The sequence below is a fragment of the Brachyhypopomus gauderio genome, chromosome 1, assembly GCF_052324685.1.
Source record: "Brachyhypopomus gauderio isolate BG-103 chromosome 1, BGAUD_0.2, whole genome shotgun sequence".
Lineage (NCBI taxonomy): Eukaryota > Metazoa > Chordata > Actinopteri > Gymnotiformes > Hypopomidae > Brachyhypopomus > Brachyhypopomus gauderio.
The window spans coordinates 47,523,604-47,544,926 of NC_135211.1; the positions used below are offsets into that span (position 1 = coordinate 47,523,604).

General features: G+C 43.0%; 1 protein-coding gene across 1 annotated transcript in view; it reads left to right on the forward strand.

Annotated features, from left to right (window-relative positions):
- The first annotated feature begins 355 nt into the window (after nt 1–355).
- Nucleotides 356–21,323, forward strand: part of LOC143522860 (uncharacterized) — a 69,047-nt gene continuing 48,079 nt past the window's right edge. Inside the window, exons 1-5 of the mRNA XM_077016762.1 lie at nt 356–460; nt 8,257–8,608; nt 10,740–12,402; nt 12,555–12,824; nt 16,316–16,744. Coding sequence (XP_076872877.1) covers nt 8,278–8,608; nt 10,740–12,402; nt 12,555–12,824; nt 16,316–16,744 — 2,693 coding nt within the window. The 5' untranslated portion in view covers nt 356–460; nt 8,257–8,277. The remainder of the gene's footprint in view (nt 461–8,256; nt 8,609–10,739; nt 12,403–12,554; nt 12,825–16,315; nt 16,745–21,323) is intronic.

A 21,323-nucleotide genomic window follows, 5' to 3' on the forward strand; every position in this document is an offset into this window, starting at 1 on the left:
AACACTTGAAATGCCCTGGAATTTGACTCAAGTGACAGTAGCATACCATTACTCTGATGTAAATGGCTGATCTTCTTAGCACAGAACAGGCTTTTATAGCTGATAATTTTTTTTATTTTTCATAGCCACATCTTACAAGTAAACAAGCAACCAGAGATCATCTCTGTAATCTTTATTAAAGAGAAGGTGTTTTGTGTCCTCTTTGCTCTTTTTGCTGCTTTCACAAAAGAGGTTGATGAAGTGGTAGCACCCAATTTTAATCGTCGTGTCCAAATTTGACGTGTTAACACGGACGTCATTCTAGGCGTTTTGACCCAAATGGCGTTCCATACATAAACGACTTCCTGGATTTCTCGACACAAGCTCCGAAGCTTCGGTATCACTTTGCCCATCACTATTTTTTTTTGGGATTATTGATCGTACAGAGGGCAAAATTGTCGTACACCTTGGCAACACTGGTGTAAGTAGACACTTTACAGACTTTTATATACGGTTCGTTTCACTTTCTGTTTGTTTCCGGAGTACATTTGAACTCACGTAGCCTACTGCAGTTGTTTTCACGTTCGCATATACGGATTTGTTTCTTCAATAATTTTAAGACAGTTACAGGAATATTGTAACGGACAATACCCACCCCGGCAACCACCTTTTCAACCTGCTGCCTTCTGGCAGACGTTACAGGTCCATACCGGCCAAAACGAACAGACTCAGGGATAGTTTCTTTCCAAAATGGGAATCTGCACAAACTGTGATTGTCTGTGGGCCGTGTGCCTTATCTGTTGTCTGAGTGTTTGTATGTTTGAAAACCCTTTTGCACAACAGCGCTTGTATGTTTGGAAACCCTTTTGCACAATAGCTCCTTTTCTTCTTTGCACACTAATTTTATTTAGGTTTTTGTCAATCATATGTTTACATATTGCACCTTGTTCTTGTCATTATATGTTTTACATACTGCACTGTGTGCACTTTTAGGAGCAACTTTCCAATCTCGTTATACTATGTATACTGTGTAAGCTGTGTATAATGACAATAAAGGCTTTCTATTCTATTCTATTCTATATCATAAATTCAGCAGATGTGTTTCCTGGATTACCACAGCAGTAGAAACATCAAGGGGGTTTTAGAGCAGGATCAGCACAACTCAAAATCAAAGTCAAATTTATTCATATAGTGCTTTTTACAACATGTTTACAACACAAAGCAGCTTTACAATCGTATAGGTACAGATCCCTAATGAGCTAGCCAAAGGCGATAGTGGCAAGGAAAAACTCCTTATGATGTTGGGGATTAGGAAGAAACCTCGGGAGGACCAAGACTCAAAAGGGAACCCATCCTCCATTGGGCGGCCCATTAGCACAAGTCCGTATTTGTGGACAAAAGGTGGTTCTACCTTTATAGAGAATCACCTGGCGAGAGTTATGGGCATTGGTTGCAAGCCGTATAACATTTCTTGTGGGAGCTACTTATGATGTGCTTCCAACTCCACAAAACCTTGGGCAGTGGTTAGGTGAGGATCCAACTTGTAAGCTATGTGCAGGAAGTGGTACATTGAAGCACATCCTGTCGGCATGCAAGGTGATTTTGTCACAGGGACGTTACACTTGGAGGCATAATCAGGTAGTCAAATCATTGGCAGGTGCACTTGATAAGAAGCGTTTTGAAGTTAATGGCATGCCAGTTGCTAGTTCCAATAGAGTAATTAGGTTTGTGTGTGTGGGGCAGCATAGCAAGGAGCCAGCACAGTTTTCAAATGTTTGTGGTAAGTGGGCTGATGCAAGAGATTGGAAGCTGTTGGTTGATGTAGGCTGTAAATTGCAGGTCCCAGAGTGTATTGTAGTCACAAACTTGAGGCCAGATGTGTTGTATTCTGAATAGCGGATAGTGTATTTCATAGAGCTAACTGTTCCATTTGAACACGAAGTTGATGGAGCATATGAAAAGAAAAGGTTGAAGTATGCAGATTTGGTGGCTGAGGTAAGAGAGCGGGGCTGGCAAGCACATATTAGACCTATAGAGGTAGAGGCTAGGGGTTTCGTGGCGAAGTCTGCCACAAGACTGCTGGCTGAGTTTGGATTTAGAGGCTGTGTGATGAGAGCAGTGGTAAAGGAGTTGTCGGCGGTAGCTGAGAGATCTAGACAGTGGGTGTGGCTAAGAAGGGATGAGGTTAGGTGAGGTAAGGACAGTACTTGAGATAAATTGTTTGGTGTGTGTAATGTTGGGATATGGGTAGGATTGTCACTTGGCTTTTCCGATAGTCATCGGGTAGCAGGGTTGTCGGTAACATTTTGTGATGGGCTACAATGTGAGCTTGGAGGGGGGTGGGTCTGGGACGCCAGACTGATGAGCCTTCTGGAGGTGTTGGGGGCTCAATTCATCGAAACACCAACAAAGGAAGGTACCTTCCTGATGACCCCAAGGAAAAGCTTGCAAGGTATTGTGTGTCCTTGTCACTTTGTTTTGAAGGTCAGTCCAGGTTTGTTTGGTTGTCTGAGTACTTGGCAGTTGAGGCAATGGACCATGAACATAGTGCACTGTGCTTCTGGATCCTTGTCGAGCCAGTATCAGATTGTAGCTGCTGCTGTGTTCTGTTCAAGCAACTAGTGTGTGCATAGGGTGTGTGAATCTATCTTGTCTTCTTAGTAGTACTGGGTAGTTGAGACGATGGGTCATGGGTATAGTAGTAGGTATTATTAGATCATAGTCGTTGGTTAGTTAATACATCCTAGCCAAGCCTGTTGCATGACTCCAGATGTTAGGTGCAGGATTTTATCATCTTCCTGTATTATGTTACCATGGTTCTAGGTAGGAGCTATCATAAGCATGTCCTCTTGCGGCAATGGCACATCCAACCCCGGCATCAGTACATCCACCGGCAAGACAGACCATCTCCCAGGTGCTTGTAGGTGCTTGCATGCATTTGTCTTAGGTAGAAGCATGCAAAAAGATAGACAATACAGGTTGAGTGTGTGGACATCAATTTAAACAGCCATTGATTTAAACGTATATAGCTCACGTGATTAGCATGTGGCTCCAGCAGGCTAATCTATAGCAGCATAACTAATGGGAGGGGTTGGGAGGTGACCACATTCATGAGGGCTCACTGAGACATTGCTTTCCAGCCAAGTCATTGTCACAACTCACACAACAGATGTTTTGTAACTCCTTGTCTTAGTGAATCTTACGCTATGTGTGACTCCAGTGAAGTTTGATTAACACCAGGTATCCCCTGGGAACCTCTATTCTCTCATGTCTGTGTGACATTAGAAATGAACCTGTGTGGTCTTATGGTGAACCTTTCAAAAGCCTCGTGTCAGTTTTAAGGTAATTTGTAGACAGTGGTACATGTAAAACAACATGTTGTGTACAATTAAAAATGCATGTATTCCTGACATAAACAAAGTTGTAGGTGTTTGTTTTGGTTGCCAGCAATAAGAATTATTTATTCTTAAGTGCATATTTTGGCACTTTTGCTGATACCGTCTTAAAATTATTGAAGAAAGAATTCTGAATATGCAAATACACACATAATAGTACTTTACCGCAGTACTAAGAATTTGTGCTTAATGTTAATGACTAGGTGTGACGCCGGGGGCGTCGGGACAGAGGCAACCGGAGACGTGGGTTGAACAGAAGGATGTTTATTCTCCATGGCAACCAAACCAGTAAAGCTCGTAACGCACACACTGCAAGTGATGCAAAGGAAAGCTCGTAGCGCACACAAGTAAAGCTCTTAGCGCGCACACAGGTAGGGAACGCAGTGACGGACTCGCTGGATCCAGAGACGCTCATGTAGCGGCAATGTGCAGCACTGGACCAGACGACCTGCGGGCTTAAGAAAGAGCAACGTAACAAGAAACAGGTGTTCAGTATACTGGTGATTGTGACTGTGGGAGTGGTTGCGTGCGTGGGGGTGTGTGCTGGGATCGGCTGCTGGACGGGATGCGCGCCCTCTGGTGGCGACCCGGCCCCCTCACCGTGACAGAGCCCTCCCCCAAGGACCCCTCCCGTCGACTCCCACGTGGTCTTCCCCGTCGCCGCGGAGCTGGCCAGTCTGGATGTTCCCTGTGGAAGTCGGCGATAAGGGAGGGGCATACCACTTGAGAGGCCGGTATCCAGGAACGCTCCTCTGGTCCGTATCCGACCCAGTCCACCAGGTACTGCAAACCACCTCTTCTGCGCCGTGAGTCCAATAACCTCTCCACGAGGTACGCGGGTCCGTCCGATAACTGCAGTGGCGAGGGTGGCCGTGACGTCGAGGCCTCCTCCAATGCACCCTCTCTGTATGGCTTGAGAGCGGACACATGAAACGCACGTGACACACGTCTGTCTTCGGGCAGACTGATGCGATAGGTGACTGGGTTTAAGCACCTCAAGATGACGTACAGGCCAGCATATCTCTCCCCCAGTTTACCTCTCCTGCCCAGGCGTCCGTCTTCGGTGGAGACTCACACCTTATTTCCTACCTGATAAAATGGGGCCTCTCCCCTCCGACGGTCGGCTTTCCTCTTGAATCGCCGGATCGCCTCCTTCAGCCACTGATAGGTGTCCTCCCACACCTGCTCGCTCCTCTTACACCACTCCTCGACGATGGGCTGGTCTGAGGACGCGGCGTTCCAAGGATAGAGCGGCGGCTGGCGACCGAGCACGCACTCGAACGGATGCCATCCCCGTGCTGGAATGTGTGAGGGAGTTCTGTGCGTACTCGGCCCAGGGCAGAAAGGCGCACCATGTGTCCGCTTGCTCGCTGCAGTAAGCGTGCAGGAACTTTCCCACCTCCTGGTTCGCGCGCTCCACCTGTCTGTTAGCCTGCGGATGGTAACCAGAGGTTAGGCTAACCGTGATGTTGTGCTTGGACAGGAACACCCGCCACACACGCGAGGTGATCGATCTTCCACTCCAAAGCTCCCACGACGCACTCGGGTGTAAGCACCGGCTCCTCGCTCGTAGACTCCGTGCTGCCAGGAAAGGACCTAGATAGCGCATCCGCACGCTGGTTCTTCTCTCCTGGCCGGTATGACACCTGGAACTTGACACAAGAGAAATACAGAGACCACCTGGCTTGACGGGCGTTCATCCGTTTTGTGGTCCTGATATATTCCAGGTTCTTGTGGTCTGTAAGCACAGTGAATGGATGCTTAGCCCCCTCAGGCCAATGCCGCCACTCACCGAATGCCTTGCGCATCGCCAACAACTCACGGTCTCCCACCCCATAGTTGCGTTCGGCAGCGGTGAGCTTCTTAGAGTAGAAGGCTATGGGACGGAGGGAGCTATGCTTCTTCGGCCGCTGGGAAAGCACTGCGCCTACTCCCACGTTCGACGCGTCCACCTCCACTATAAAGGGACGGTTGGGATCCGGTTGGTGCAGAACCGGCGCGTCGACAAACGCTTGCTTCAGCTGGTTGAACGCTCTCGTAGACCTCTCTGTCCAGCGAAGCTTAATACCTCCTCGTCTCAGCATGTCAGTAAGGGGCTCTGCGATCTGGCTATATGCGCGTATGAACCGCCTATAGAAATTTGCGAAGCCCAGAAATCTCTGAAGCTCGCGCCGTGTGTGAGGCTGCGTCCATTTCACGACCGCCTCCACCTTCCTGTGCTGCATGTGCACGAAGCCTGGCCTAATGGTGTAACCTAGGAAGTTCACCTCACTGAGATGGAACTCACACTTCTCGAGCTTGCAATACAAACGATTGCGCAAGAGCGTGCCCAGAACTGCCCGTACATCACGCACATGTTGGTCGAAGGAGGGTGAATAGATCAGGATGTCGTCGATGTAAGCGACAACGCATCTATTCAGATACTCCCTTAAGACCTCGTTAATGAACGCCTGGAAGAACTCATAGTGACTCGTAGAGGTACTAAACGCCGTCTTCCATTCATCACCCTTGCGTACGCGAATAAGGTTGTAGGCGCTGCGTAGATCCAGTTTAGTGAATACTTTAGCCTTCCTTAACTGCTCCAGTGCCGACGGCACTAGAGGCAGCGGGTAGGCAAAGTTCACTAAGAGGGAATTGAGCCCTCGATAATCTACACATGACCTCAGACCACCGTCTTTCTTCTTTACGAAGAAGACGCTGGCTGAGGCGGGAGAGGTGGAGGGAGTTATATAGCCCTGAGCGAGAGCCTCCTTAACATACTGAGCCATAACCCGCTCCTCTTCCTGAGAAAGTGGATAGACTCGACCGCGCGGTGGCGTAGTACCTGCCTTGAGGGTGATGTGACAGTCCCAAGGTCGGTGGGGTGGTAACTGGGTGGCCTTGGCAGCGCTGAATACATCCACTAGATCACGGTACAGAGCGGGAATGACCGGGGTGGAGCTGACACCCGGGAGGGAGACAGAGTGCCCTGGAGGGGCGCTACCCACTTCAGCAGCCTACCCGTGGACCAGTCGATAACGGGGTTGTGAAGCTTGAACCATGGGAGACCTAACGTGATGGAATAGTGTGTGGAAGGGAGTACATAAAAACTAATAAGTTCCCTTCGGCCCTGAACGTGTATGGTGACTGGTGCAGTGCGGTGAGAAATAAATCCCCCGCCCACAGGCCGCCCGTCCAGTGCTTGCATGTGTCTCGGCTCCTCCAGTTGAATCAGGGGCACCCTCAGCTGCTCCGCGACGCTCCTCCGTATCAGGTTCCCCGAGGCTCCAGAATCCACTAGGGCAAACACAGATAGAGACATCGCCCCGTAAGACACCGATGCCTCCCACGTTAAAAGGTTACCCATCAGAGAGTTACTTACCCTTACCCTGGGGGAGGGGGGCGACAGCACCCATCTCCATGGGCTCGGCTGTCATGGTCTCACGGGGCGGTGTGTGTGTGGGAGCCTGCAGGGCCGCAGGAGACGCCGTTCCTCGTCTTCGCTCCTGCAGCAACCTGTCTGTAGAGATCGCCAGGTGAACCACCTGGTTGAACTCTTGCCCCTCTGGCCGACAGGTCAGTTCCGCCCTCAGGTCAGGCTTGAGTCCCGCCAGGAAGACGTCGGTGAGAGCTGCGTCACCCCATCCAGTCCTGGTGGCCAGGGTCCGGAATTCCAGGGCGTAATCAGCGGCGCTACGAGCTCCCTGTCTCGACTGTAACAGGCTCTGCCCGCAGAATCTCCCGCGACTAGGGTGACTGAAGACCACCCGCAGTTCGCGAACGAACAGGTCATATCCTCGGGTGCACGGGGTCCCCCGCTGACCTGGGCTGCTCCCCAGTCCAGTGCCCTGCCTTGCAGAAGGATATCTTCTCCTTTTCCTCGATATGCGGCAGGCTGTTAAAATACAACTGGCACTGGACCAGGAAGCCCTCGCAGCGCTCCGGGTCTCCTCCGTAGGGTTCAGGGGGAGAAATCGGCGTCTGCGGTAGCAGAGGGCGTGTTGACGCCTGCACTGTTAAAGCCTGTATGCAGGTCGTCAGAGTGGACACCAGCGAGCGGAGTTCCTGGAGCTCCTGCTGTTGCTTACCCAGGACGATGCCTTGGTGGGCCAGCACCTCTAGAGGTGAGGTGCCCTCATCTCCGGCTGCTCCAGGCTGCACATTCTGTGACGCCGGGGGCATCGGGACAGAGGCAACCGGAGACGTGGGTTGAACAGAAGGATGTTTATTCTCCATGGCAACCAAACCAGTAAAGCTCGTAACACACACACTGCAAGTGATGCAAAGGAAAGCTTGTAGCGCACACAAGTAAAGCTCTTAGCGCGCACACAGGTAGGGAACGCAGTGACGGACTCGCGGTGACACTAAGGACCTTGCAGACCTCGCGGTGACACTAAGGTGTACCAGTGTTGGTACAACCAGTGTTGTTTTTAATTTCATATTTCTTTTTCAGAGGTTTATCACAAGCTGAAATATCTGTGGAATGATGATACAAACTCGTGTGGCTTTGTCAAGTCAATAAGTTGTTATTCAGGAGGAATTATTCTTAATTCCAGTCCTGGGGACCCCACAGTCTGGCAGTTTCAGGATCTCTCTGCCTCAACACACCTGATCCAACACACAAGGGGTTTGATCTTCAGCTCACTGATGAGCTACATCAGGTGTGCTGGGACGAGGAAGAACCTGAAGGACCTCAAGCAGATGAGCAAATGTATGGGTACCGAATGTGTGTTCAGAGGTAGTACTTTTGAATCTTGGTGGTGCATGAAGTGTAGGATATTTTTAAATCCTGTAAACACACTGAATGTGAGTGGAATGACATATATAATATGTTACGAGCATAATATGTTAATAATTCACAAGAAATTAATTTATTAATCTTGATTTCTGTTTTATATCTCAGGTGCTGGTACAGAACAGTGTCATGGCTTGTACGCAACAGTGTGCTACTGATTACCTCAGAAATGCACGGCAGGTTCTGATACGAAATCTGCAGAACTTTCCACTTATTACTGAGAATCTTTACCAGCGCAAGGTTTTCAATGAGCATGAAGTTGATGCACTTCAGGCAGAGAAAACAGACTTTAACAGAGCGAGATTTATACTGGACTATGTTACTAACAAAGGGGAACTTGCCTGCTATGAGTTACTGAAAATCCTCGACATAACCAGAGAAAGGACATTACATCCTGATTCACACCATTGGATCAGCTGTTTCCCCTTCAGAGAAGATGCTGACATTGACTACACTGTAGGTGAGTAATGTTCTCATGAAGACTGAAACAAAAATTATGGATAGCAAGTTGTCATTAATGTCTTTCATTTCGCATAACAACAACCAACATGGCATACCATTTAAAACGCGTAAGGTGTAAAAAAAACGTTCAGCCATTTGTCGTTTCGGTCGCGTCGTCGCGGTACGTCTCGGCAAGTAGGCCTATAAACATTTTTTGTTGTTTGTGTGACGCCGGGGGCGTCAGGACAGAGGCAGCTGGAGGCGCAGGTTGAATTGAAGGGAGTTTATTCTCCATGATAACGAAAACCAAAACGGACAACGAAAACTGGCATTAAGCGAAACAATGCACGTAGCTTGTAGTGATGAGCTAGAGAGGTCCAGTGTGGCTTCTAGAGGCAATAGGGGTGGGAATTGTTTACTATCTCACGATTCGATTCGATTCCGATTTTGGGGGCCACAATTCAATTCAAAATCGATTTTCGATTCAAAACGATTTTCGGTTCAAAAAACGATTTGATTTATAAAAATTTCTGCTTAAGTCTATAAAATCTGCATGATCTACTACAGTCTGCTTTGCAAGACAGAATGACAAATACAGAAAATAAAGTGTCTTTCACATTTAATTAACAAAAATAATGTGCTTTGGTAAAACAAAATGCTTTTTGTTGTTACCAAAATTCTTGAGCTTCATTTTACAAGCTGTCAGGGCTGGCTCGGATGCTGTTCCCCCAGCTGTGGCTAGGGGCACCAGAGTCAGTCCCAGACTATACTGGCGTAACCGTACGTTCTCAGCCAGTCTCTGCTTTCTCTGTGATTGCTTTTCGTTTGAAGGTGTCTCGCCACCTCTCTTTCTCTTTACTTATTCGAGTATCTATCTCCTGCGTCGCTTCCTGACTCATCTCAAGTTTTCCCAATCCTGCATTTCTTCCTATCCGTTTTGCCTTTATTTTTGGGAAGGGTTTTATTTTACTGCGGCGTTTTTTGCCAATTACTTCTTCTTGAGTCCTTGGTTTCGTTTTCGCGTTGCATTTATCCGCGTTTTTTTTTAGTTACTGTTGTTGTTTTGTTTCTTTCTCCCGTCTCACTACGGTTAACTGTTATTTTTCCCGCGGTGTATTTTGCGCGTTGTTTTTTGTTTCTATTTGCTCCATGCCCTCACGGTTTTGGTTTCTATTCTCTTGCGCATCGAGTCTCCCGTGTTGTTTTGTTTGTTAGTTCTGGGTCGCTGTGCGCGTTTTCTTCTCACTAATACATGTGACAAGTGTCAAATATATTGCTTTTGCGAGCCGGCACTCGTGTCCACCCTTCTCTATATTATTTCACGCTGTGTATACGTTCCCGTGCTCACCGCGTTACACACGCCTTGCACAAGAGCTACATTGTGTCAAGTTCGGTCTTCCCTGGCATTTGTAAATACCAAAATAAACCCATATTTTTGCCTTAAATGAAGACCAGACAGGTTGAATATCTCTTTCCTCCATCTGTTTTGAAATCTTTCCGCACATGAGTGTGTCCCAGAACCTGCTGCGTAAAGTCTGCGTAATTTTGTAATTACGTAACGCGACTTAGAATCGATTTTGGGACATTTAAAATCGATTCTGAATCGTAGTAAATGAGAATCGATTTTTGATATATGAATCGATTTTTTGGCACACCTCTACTCGAAGTGGTCCCGTCCTCCACCGAATTTGCGGTTTTCCTACTTGTGGTAGCAACTCCCCTTTCCATCTTAACATATATTCACTGGTATTAGCACAAAAGTAAATTTAGGGGGGTATTTTAAAACACCGTCGGGAGCGCGCTAATTAGGCTGTCATCCTCTCGCTAGCGGAACCGGAAACCCCCATTCATACATTTTATTCTGTAGAACAAACTCGGATCAAAAACATGATGCAATAATAAGGTCATTCCAAAGTACAACTTGTTAGCTTTCAGAAATACTAAAAGAAATTTAAAAAACATTGTGGAAAAAAAGTAAATGTTACTTTTATTGAGCAAGGGGTTGTAGAATATCTCGGATGACGTATGCATTTTGTATGCATCATTAAATATTTATGCCACTTTATATGTATTAAGTGGCCATAGAATATTAGAAACAATGTTGTCTATCAAAAGTGTAGTAATTGTTTTACCTTTGTAATGATATTCAGGTACGAAGCCTTGTCTCAGCTACCAAAAACAACTTGAAGCCAAAGCTAAAAGCATCTCAGGGAGACGGTGGGATCAGTGCTGTAAACACCTACAGGATAAAACAAGAGCTCACGTCACTTTTATACCTCTGGTCCTAGACACTGATGCAGACCTAAACTCTGCACAAAATAAAATTAAAATAAAAAACAGAAAATGCAAGAAATGTCGGCCCAAGAAGCTAAAGAGTTTCATTCCTGTGCAGACACACAAACTCTCACCTGAAGACCTTTTGCATAGTTATGAGAAAGAAATACTTGTTATAGGAAAACCTGGAATAGGAAAAACAGCAGTTGTTCTTCAAATGCTCTCCCTCTGGTCCAGTAAAGACAGCAGGAAGTTAGACTACATGTTCTACTTTGATGAGAGTGCATTTACCACTATCTCTAATCTCATCAGCTTGGAATCTCTTCTGTTTGATCTGTACCTAAAACCCCCAGAGAAAGACAGAAAGGAAGTGTTACAGGATATTGAAGAAAACTCTGAGAACGTCATCATTGTGTTCGATGGCATCAGTACTTTGGAGCACAACCCCATTATAAAGAAGATTATCGAACGAGACCTTCTGCCTGAGGCGAAGATTGTGATCACATGCAGATCAGAAGAGGAAGATGAATTTCTTTTTGCAGACAGACACCCTTGCAGAGTTTATGTAAAAGGGTTCAGTGAGGAATCTATCAGGACTTACCTTACACAGATAATTGGTTCTACTCCTGAACTTCTGAATATTGTTTTGAACAATCAGGATCTTATCAGTCTTTGCCACGTCCCAATGTATGCCTTCATGGTGGTGTATTGCATTTCTTTCAATGTTGCAGCTCACAAGCATCCGATAACTGTGACAGAAATGTATGTCCATATCCTCCGTCAAGACTTGAAAAAGGCTGGGAAAAAAAATGCAGAACAAGTGGACAAATACATAATTGATGTCAAAGGTCAGCTTCATCTCTTGATGAAAACTGCCTTTACTGCAACTGTGCAGAAAATTGTAAACATCAAAGATGCAGTCAGCAATGAGATTGAAATTACTCAATGTTTTCTACGAAAAATCACAATCCAGAACACTCCCACTTCTGTGAACAGTTTCTATGCATTTCTGCACAGTACAGTGCAGGAATTCTTCTCTGCATTGTGGCTGCTAGGAAATCCAGGTAAAATTGATGAGGTTCTTCAGAACTGTTTGACAAAGGAGCAAAAACACATGAAACATGTGATTCCTTTCCTCTGTGGACTCCTCTCAGAACAGAACCTCAAACTGCTGAAGAATCTTTTCACAGAGGATCAAATCAAAAGAGCCTCTAATGGGATGTTCACAAAAGTCCTGAACACATTTCTACAGCCTCAGCCAAATGGGCAGCTTGGGGGCGATGATGATGAAGTCAGTGTTCTTCTCTTTGTGTGTCAGTGCTTGTATGAGTCTCAGTCCCCTGAAGCTTGCTTGCTCTTCCTGGAGAAAATGAACTATGATCTAGACTTGAGTGCAGAAGACCTTGATCCACATCAGTGCTGTGCAGTGTCTTATGTGATCAGCCAGTCCAGAGAAAAGCAGGTTCATCTGAGCTTGGAAGACTGCAGTGTATCTGACAATGGGATTCAGATGATTCTCAGATTCAAATCTCATTTTAGGTATTATTTTTGATTGTGCTCTTCATTTTTACTTGTAACCAAGTATAGATTTACAACAACATCAACAATAATAAGAAATAGTAGTAGTAACTATGATTACTATAGTAAAGTATAGTATAGTATAGTAGTATAACTATGTTTTCCTTTTATAGAGATAAGCCTTCTACTCTCTGCCATGTCTGGAGGTCAGTGCTGTGCTGTGAGAAACCCAGAGATTTCACAGCTTTACTGGATATTTGTGGGAAAGAGATGCACCTTCCTGTCCCTGGTGAAGCATCTATGTTCAGGAAGGCTATAGAGGTCATGAGTCAAGGGTCAGAGAAGATCAGCCTCCATCTCCACTGTACAGAAGATACACAGAGGTTCAGTGATGATCTCTGTAACGTGGTGCTCAAGACTCTTCCATATGTGAAGTCCCTTAGGTGAGTAGTGAAGTCCTCCCTAAATATCCCTTACATTATATATTAACAATGACCTGAGAATGAATGAACTGGTGTCATTAGGTGAGTAGTACAGTCCTCCCTAAATATCACTTACATTATATAATAACAATGACCTGAGAATGAATGAACTGGTGTCATTAGGTGAGTAGTACAGTCCTCCCTAAATATCACTTACATTATATAATAACAGTGACCCTAGAATGAATGAACTGGTGTCATTAGGTGAGTAGTGAAGTCCTCCTTAAATATCACTTACATTATACAATAACAATGATCCAAGAATGAATGAACTGGTGTCATTAGGTGAGTAGTGAAGTCCTTCCTAAATATCACTTACATTATATAATAACAATGACCCTAGAATGAATGAACTGCTGTCATTAGGTGAGTAGTGAAGTCCTCCCTAAATATCACTTACATTATATAATAGCAATGATCCAAGAATGAATGAACTGCTGTCATTAGGTGAGTAGTGAATTCCTCCCTAAATATCACTTACATTATATAATAGCAATGATCCAAGAATGAATGAACTGGTGTCATTAGGTGAGTAGTGCAGCCCTCCCTAAATATCACGTATGTTTGTTTTCATGCAGTATGGTTGCCTTTTAGAATCCCAGCTCTGCCAGCTACAGGGTTGTTGTCTAGTGTCTGACCCTGCGCTCTGATCCTAGCTTCTAAAAAAGATGTGATATGAGAACACTGTATTATGTTGCTTGTACTGACATTGAGCAATGAAAATAAAAATTTTATATTGAATCTTAAAAATAATGAATAGATTGTCTAGAATAGTAATTGTAATTACTTCCATAACCCTAGTTTCATAACTTCCATAACCCTGTTCAATAGCAGGAGAAAGGCATCTTGGTATCTGACTACAGAAGCTCCAGTAGCACAATGTATATTAGTTGAGAAACGTATACCTGCTGTGACACACTTTCCCTTGAGTGTAATGTCAGGACAAACTGGCAGTGGTATTCCACAGTAACCTGAAGGTCAAAGAGGAGGGCAGTCATGATAGTCATGGTACAGCCCTTGACCCCTCCCTTTGGGCGTGTCTATGTGTAGACTGCATCTATTTTTGTCTATATATGTACTTCCTGTGGGTGTGGTTACATGTGCGTTTGTGTTCATTCGTTGCACCCGTCTTGTTATTGTGATGTGTTGTACTTGGTTCTGGTTTACGTCTAGGTATTTAATGTAGAGGTGAAACGATTCTTCGAGTAACTCGAGTAATTCGATTACAAAAAATATTCGAGGCAAATTCTTTGCCTCGAGGCTTCGTTTAATTTGTCACCATCTATTTTAAATGTTTAAAATCCCGCTTTGTACTACTGCGCAGCTCCGGTATCATTGTTTTACACTGACTGTTATAACTGACGCACAGGTTTAAGGCAGCGTGATTTGTTTTGATGGAAATGGCGGAAAATGAAGATAGCGGTGTCCATAAAAGGGCAAAAATGTCAAAAGTGTGGGACCATTTTTCGCTGCGCAAGGTGGACAACGTAGTGCAGTGTATTTACTGTAAAACGGATCTGGCCTACCCAGGGCATAATTTGAGCCGGATCCTGGCGGAACAAATAGTTATTGAACAAATAATTCTATAAAAGACATTTTTTAAACACAAGATCCATATTCAGGCTTCCTAAATCACATAAGAGCTCTCCCTTTTAGCGATGCCTTTCTGCGTCTCCATAAAGCTAAAAGCTAGTTATACTTTCACGAGTGACCGTAGCAACTCCGCGAACGGCGGAAGCGTTCATACTTGACGTGTCACAATTCTGTGCAGTGTTGTCCGTAACGATATGTGGTAGTATAAAGAAACACCCCTCAAAAACAGGGGAAGGAACATTTACCTGACCAATTTTAATGTTGCCTTGTGTTTCAGGTTTGAAAAGTGCTGGAATTTAGGCATAAAATGCACTTCTGCACTTAAAACACTTATAAAACACACGTAAATCATTTAAAAGTAATTTATATAAACAGATTGGCTTGTTATTTTGACATTTGTGCACCTAAGCGTTGGGTTTTGTGTGCGAACCGGTGACATTGTTGGCCTCAGTGACCCCTTGTCTCGTGCCGGCATCGTTTGATTTACAAATTAAGCACTGGGCCTACCATAACAGTACTTCCTCAATGCTTCAGCACCTAAACTTATTAAAGCCAATTGCTTCGATTAATCGATGAAAAAATCGACAGAATACTCAATTTAAAAAATATTCGATAGTTGCAGCCCTAATTTAATGTGTTGATGTTGTGCTTGTCGCTTGTCTTTGTTTGAGTCAAAGTCCCTGTTGCGTTTGTCTGTGAGTGTTCTTGTCTATAAGCACTACCTCGCTATTTAAATCAACTTGTGTGTGTTAAAGAAACGGTTACGTCTCTGTGTCAACATTCTTCCCTGGACCCCTCATTACAGCCTCATCTATTTCCTTTGCTATCATGCTGTTGGGTGACTGTAATATTCATAATGACTCTGGCTGCGAACTTTCTCCTGAACTCATGAATATTCATTAATTCATATAGACTATTCATATATGCTGTGGATTCACTCAGCATGTTGATTTCCCTTCTCATACTCATGGTCACATTCTTGACCTGTTTTGGTCTTTTTGGTTTTTTGGTTCAGACTCTTCTTCCTCTTAAATTAAGCAGTTTTCACACAAAGATTTAGTCACACATTATAAAAGTATTGTCTCTGTAAAGTACTGCCTCTTGATAATTGATAATTATGCTCCTCTCAAAACTAAATTAATCCCTGGTACTCATACTAACCTTGATTCACCTCAGAGCTTAAATGCAGACACTTACAGCTTCTGTACAAGGAAATTGGTTTCACTGTTAATTTCTCACTCTTTGCTGAGTATGTTTCTGATTATAGGGACACACTGCCTGCTGTCTCTTCTTCTAAATACTGGCAGACATAGGACAAAAGTTCTCTTCATTACCATAAATACATATTCAATGGCTCTCATCACCCACCTGTTACAGCCATGCCCAGTGGCAAATCGTTTAGTATTATTTTCAGGAGAAAAATAAAAAAATAAAAATAATACAATTATAAGCAGTTCCCCATGTTAACTCAATCCTGTATTTCACAGGTCCCTGAGTCTTTAACGCCTGATAACTGTCCCTGAGTCTTTAACACCTGCGTCTTTATATCTGTCAGTTCTTACACTGTCTGAGATTCTTTCTAAATCTTCATGTTCATCTCAGCTTGACCAACTCCAGCTTCTATTCTCAGATCTTCTGCTCCTGTTATTTGTGCTTCTGTTGCAGATCTGATTAACCTGTATTTCTTATTAGGTACTGTCCCACCTTCTCTTAAAATAGCAGCCGTCACTCCCACACTAAAGAAGCCTGGGTTAGATCCATCCTCATTGGATAATTACAGACCAGTCTCCAGCCTACACTTCCTGAATTTGAAGTTCCTAGTTGAAATAATTTCTGACCTTGTTTGTGTTTATCTGCAGTTTCTCAGCACCATCACATATGGAAGTAAGTTCATCCAGGCTTAAGATGAAGTCATTACTGAAGATGTGTGTGCATGAAGCTCTCTACAAGAAGGAAAACATACAGGTTGTTGTTCCAGAAGTAGCCGTCCTGTCTGAACATGACTCAAAGGACTTTCTAATGGATCTGTACTCATATGTGAAGGACTATGAGGCTCAAACAGGCAGCAGTGTCTTTCCTGTACTGCAACCGCTTTACAGGTCTTTTCCTGTCTGGTACACCATGTCTAATGTGTGGTCCATCAATCTCACGGAGAGAAAGGCCTCACAGTTTCTAGAAGCTCTGAAAGTTCAAACAGCAAAGAAACCAGTAAACGTGTGGGGCTGGTCAGATGAAGAGAGTGAAGTGAGGAGTTTCCTTCAGTGTCTGCCCTACATCTCCCAGCTCAGGTGAGTCTTTAGAAGATGAAATACTGTTGTACATTTTTTTGATAAACCGGAAAAATATGGAGAAGTGGAATCATCTAGTAATGGCAGAGGAGTGGGAGTAGAGTGAAAAAATCAACAGCAAAAGCATGCCTACAGAGGATCAGATAAGATAAAATTCCCAGCACTGAACCTGCCTCAAAAACACACTACCTGCAGTACATTAACAACCTTTACCAGAGCTTATCTAGTAATGGCACACTGTAAAAAAATGGTAACATGTCCGGCAGCAAAAGTTGCCAGTTACCATAAAATTACAGTAAAATACCACACATAATTAAACAATGAATTACTGTTAAATTACAGATTTTCCCTGTATTTATTCTTTGTAATTTCACAGCCAAATTTGAGTAAAATTAGAAATTTTCGTTGTAAGAAAACACAGCTAGAATGTTAAAATAACAGCATAATTAGGTTACTTCATGGTATTATTTAAACAATCTACAAATGAACTTGTCAAAGTACAGAGGTAATCTGTAAATATATGTTCATATCCTTTAAACTTACAGTGGATAACTGTTAAATGTTGGTTGATCAACGCACAAACTCTTACAATGTACTGTTTATCAATGAGATTTCAACATTAAAATAATTGGATTCTGCTTTTTAAATACACAAAAATAATGTAAAATTATATATTTTTAACCCTATATAAAAGTAGTTTCAAAAGTTGTGTGTTTAATTTAACATCCAATGGTCCAATAAATGTTACTCTTTCCTATTAATTTACGGTGCTTGGGATGTATTAACATCTTAAGTTTCTGTTAAAACTACCAATATTACAATACATTTCTGTAAACAAAAATATTTTTGTGGTTATTTTGGTCTTTAAATTCCAGCTTACATGAACATTTTACAGTTACCTTTTATTTCAGCAGATAAAAGAATGGTGTACTTACATAAATTAACAAACAGCATTTAAAACAATGTAAAAACATTAACCAAAACAATAAAAGCAATAATAAAAGCTCAGCCATAATACATACTTTCAATCTCTTTATTTTGACAGTTGAACTTCAACAATCATGACAACTGAACTGACTCTAAAAAAAATATCAAAAACACAAAAAGATGGTTACTATGGATTTTTACAATGTTCTCGAAGTTGAAAAGATTTATATTAAATGGGATTCTAAAATATAAACAATAATGTGAATTAACAGCACTAGTTATCTTATATCATTCTCAGTTTATTGTGTAGTATGGACTGTAGCAGCACGTGCCAATTAAAAGATTCAGATTAGGATTGCTTGGGAAAAATGTTTCTTTGTTTCATTTACACACCCGGGTAGAAAATCAACAACTTGAAAAATTTAGCTACACTGAATATGCTTCTACAACGAGAACTTTTAATTGGCTAATACAAAGCACAAGGGCCAATCACAGAATCTAATACTTCAATAATCGTTACAGATCATAAAAGGGCTTACACACAGTTGTTTAAGGCATTTTCAACAGTAACAGTAAGATGGTAAAGGTGCTGAAATTATTTATGAAACGATCACATCAAATATCTCATAGAACAACATCACTTCATTATCACTGTGCACTTGTGTTCAGTCCCAGTTCACTCACTGTTAGCTCTCACTGCATAACAGTTTATCATTAACTTTATCAAAAAAGATATCGTATTAGGACACATCCAGAAGGAAGAAAATTCCATAACTCCAGGTTTTGAACATTATGGCAGTTTCTCTCAATGATCTTGTTAGGCATCTGTCACATAGGGCTACGCCCCCTCTCCTAGCTGTCACTCCAGTTTCCCTGTTCCTCGTGTCTGTGTAGTTCCTTGCCCGTTAGTCCCGCCCAGCTTGTCTGTTTCTATGGTTTCCCATTGTCTTCCACACCCTTGTCATCAGTGTTGTCACCTGGTCCTAGTCTAGTCCTGTGTATTTATAGTCCTTGTATTTCCCATGTCTGGTTATCGGTTGTTTTGTGCATTCATGTTCCTTGTGATCTCTAACGTTCGTAGTTTTCCGTTTCATGTCTCGTTGTTTTCCCCATGATCTCCGTGTGTTCCTGCCTGGTCCGTGAGTCCTCCTAGTTGTGTTTGTAATTCATGTCCGGATTGCCTGCCCGTTTTGACCCGCACCTGTTACCTTGACCACGTCTTTGGAATTCCTTAGAATAAATCTCGCTCTCCTCAGCGTTTGTGTCCGCCTCCCTGTTCTGCCTTGCGCAGATCGTTACAGCATCATTAAACCAGGGCCCACTGCCGCATCTGTGAAAAGAGAAAATCAAATGTTTCTGTTTTAACCTGCAACCTGTAGGCTATATAGTAATTCTGGGACATCGTGTGCACTTTTTAATCAATTTAGAATGCATAACATTGTAACGTAAAATGCAAAACAATTATGAAATCACAATAACCCCAAATATCAGACAGTTTTGTTTGACATCCAGGAAGATATGAGGCATGTTGGTCAGAATTGGGCCTGATTTTGGCAGCTGTGTATGGTTTTGACTTTTTGACATTTTTACAGGGCTTGCAGCTGTAGAGTTCTTGCCCCATTATTCAGTTTCTAAAGTAAACCCATCCATTTCTGACCAGGCTTTTATTGGAGTTTGTGATTGCTTAAAGTGGAACAACTTTCAAAAGTGACTGCACATAAGCTCATCATGGGACCATTTAAAAGTCATACAAATGTTTGTATACATAACCAGAAAACATAGCTGTTTATCAAGTTAAGTAGTGAAATAGTATTACTCATACTGGTGCCTTGATTTGTGTGCACATACTAGTCTTGAAAGAGGAGTTAGCAAAGAACATAGTAGAGGTGAAACAAGTGTAGATAGGGTGATGTGTCTGAAGATAGAAGTAGAAGGTCTGATGTTGAATGTTGCCAGTGGTTATGCTCCACAGGTTGGATGTGAGGAAGAGGAAAAAGAGAAGTTTTGGAAGGATCTAGATGAAGTGAAAGTATTCCCAGTGAGGAGAGAGTGGTGATTGTAACAGACCTATATGGACATGGTGAAGGAAACAGATGATGAGGAAGCAATGGGTAGGTTTGGTGTCAAGGAAAGGAACCAGGAAGGACAGATAGTGGTGGATTCTGCCAAGAGGATGGAAATGGCTGTAGTCAACACTTATTTCCAAAAAGGAACATAGGGTGACCTATGAGAGTGGAGGGAGGAGTACACAAGTAGACTACATTCTGTGTAGAAGACAAAACACGACAGAGATTGGAGACTAAGATTGTGACAGGAGAGAGTGTGGCCAAACAGCATCGTATGGTGGTGTGTAGAATGATGTCAAAAAAAAAACGTCAAACCAGAGAAGACCAAATGGTGGAAACTGAAGAAGGAAGGAATGTGGTAAAGAGTTAATAGAGGAGCTGTTAAAGGCACTGGGTTAGACTTGTTAAGGATAGGAATGGTAATGTTTTAACAAGCGAGGAGAGTGTGATGAGAAGATGGAAGGAGTACTTTGAGGAGCTAATGAATGAAGAGAATGAAATGGAACAAAGAGTAGAGTTTGGAAAGTTTTGGAGGGGATGAAGAAGGGAAGGCAGATGGACCTGATGGCATACCAGTGGAGGTATGGAAATCTCTAGGAAAGATAGCAGTGAGGTCTTTGACTCAACTATTCAATGGTATGGTTGACAGTGAGAAAATGCCAGAGGAATGGAGGAGAGGTGTGCTGGTACCCATTTTTAAGAACAAGGGTGATGTACAGAGTTGTAACAACTACAATGGAATTAAGTTGATGAGCCACACATTGAAGATCTGGGAGAAAGTTGTAGAAGCTAGACTTAGACAAGAGGGAACTATTTGTGAGCAGCAGGGTGTCATGCCAAGAAAGAGCACCACAGATGCCAACTTTGCTTTGAGGATGGACAAGTACCGGTAGGGTCAGAAAGAACTCTGAATGCTGTCTGCTTTTAGAGCTTGTCAAAGCAAGCTATGAACAAAAGGGAAAGATCTGACTTATTTTTATATTCCCTCATTCCGTACATGGAAAAAACACTAAAACACTGGCAAAGGATACTGGTTTGCGTTATTTTTAAGGAGGCTGCCGGTCTAATTAATTTACATTTCAACACTTTAACATTGTTGGATATCGATGTGAAACACAATAAATTAAGATTCAAATACAGAAATGTAATGTCTCTCTGAACAGCATGTTAATTTGTTTTGTTTTTTACTGTGTAATGAATCCAGAATAATTCCAAATATTTTGCAGGTTTATTCAACAATAGATGAAATCTAAAATTAGATAACACGTGTACAAGTAATAATAGTGCAAACATTTTGTGCAAGGCTGTGTTCTCTCAACATTTAGTAATAATAAATAATAATAAAACATAAGTAAATAATAGAAAAATAAGGTTAAAAATAAAATAAAAAAGACGTCGCAAAAACTTTCATTCTGGCTTTTCAGTGGACGTCTTTTGAACGTCTGACGAAGTGCCTTTGCTCGTGCTGGGAAATATTGAAATGGACCTTGAAAGTGACATACAAGTGTTTGAATTCCACAAGGTGTATGAACCCTGCAAACATGACTTTGTTCATCGCGCTGAAGCGCGGCGCACGCGAGGTCGTG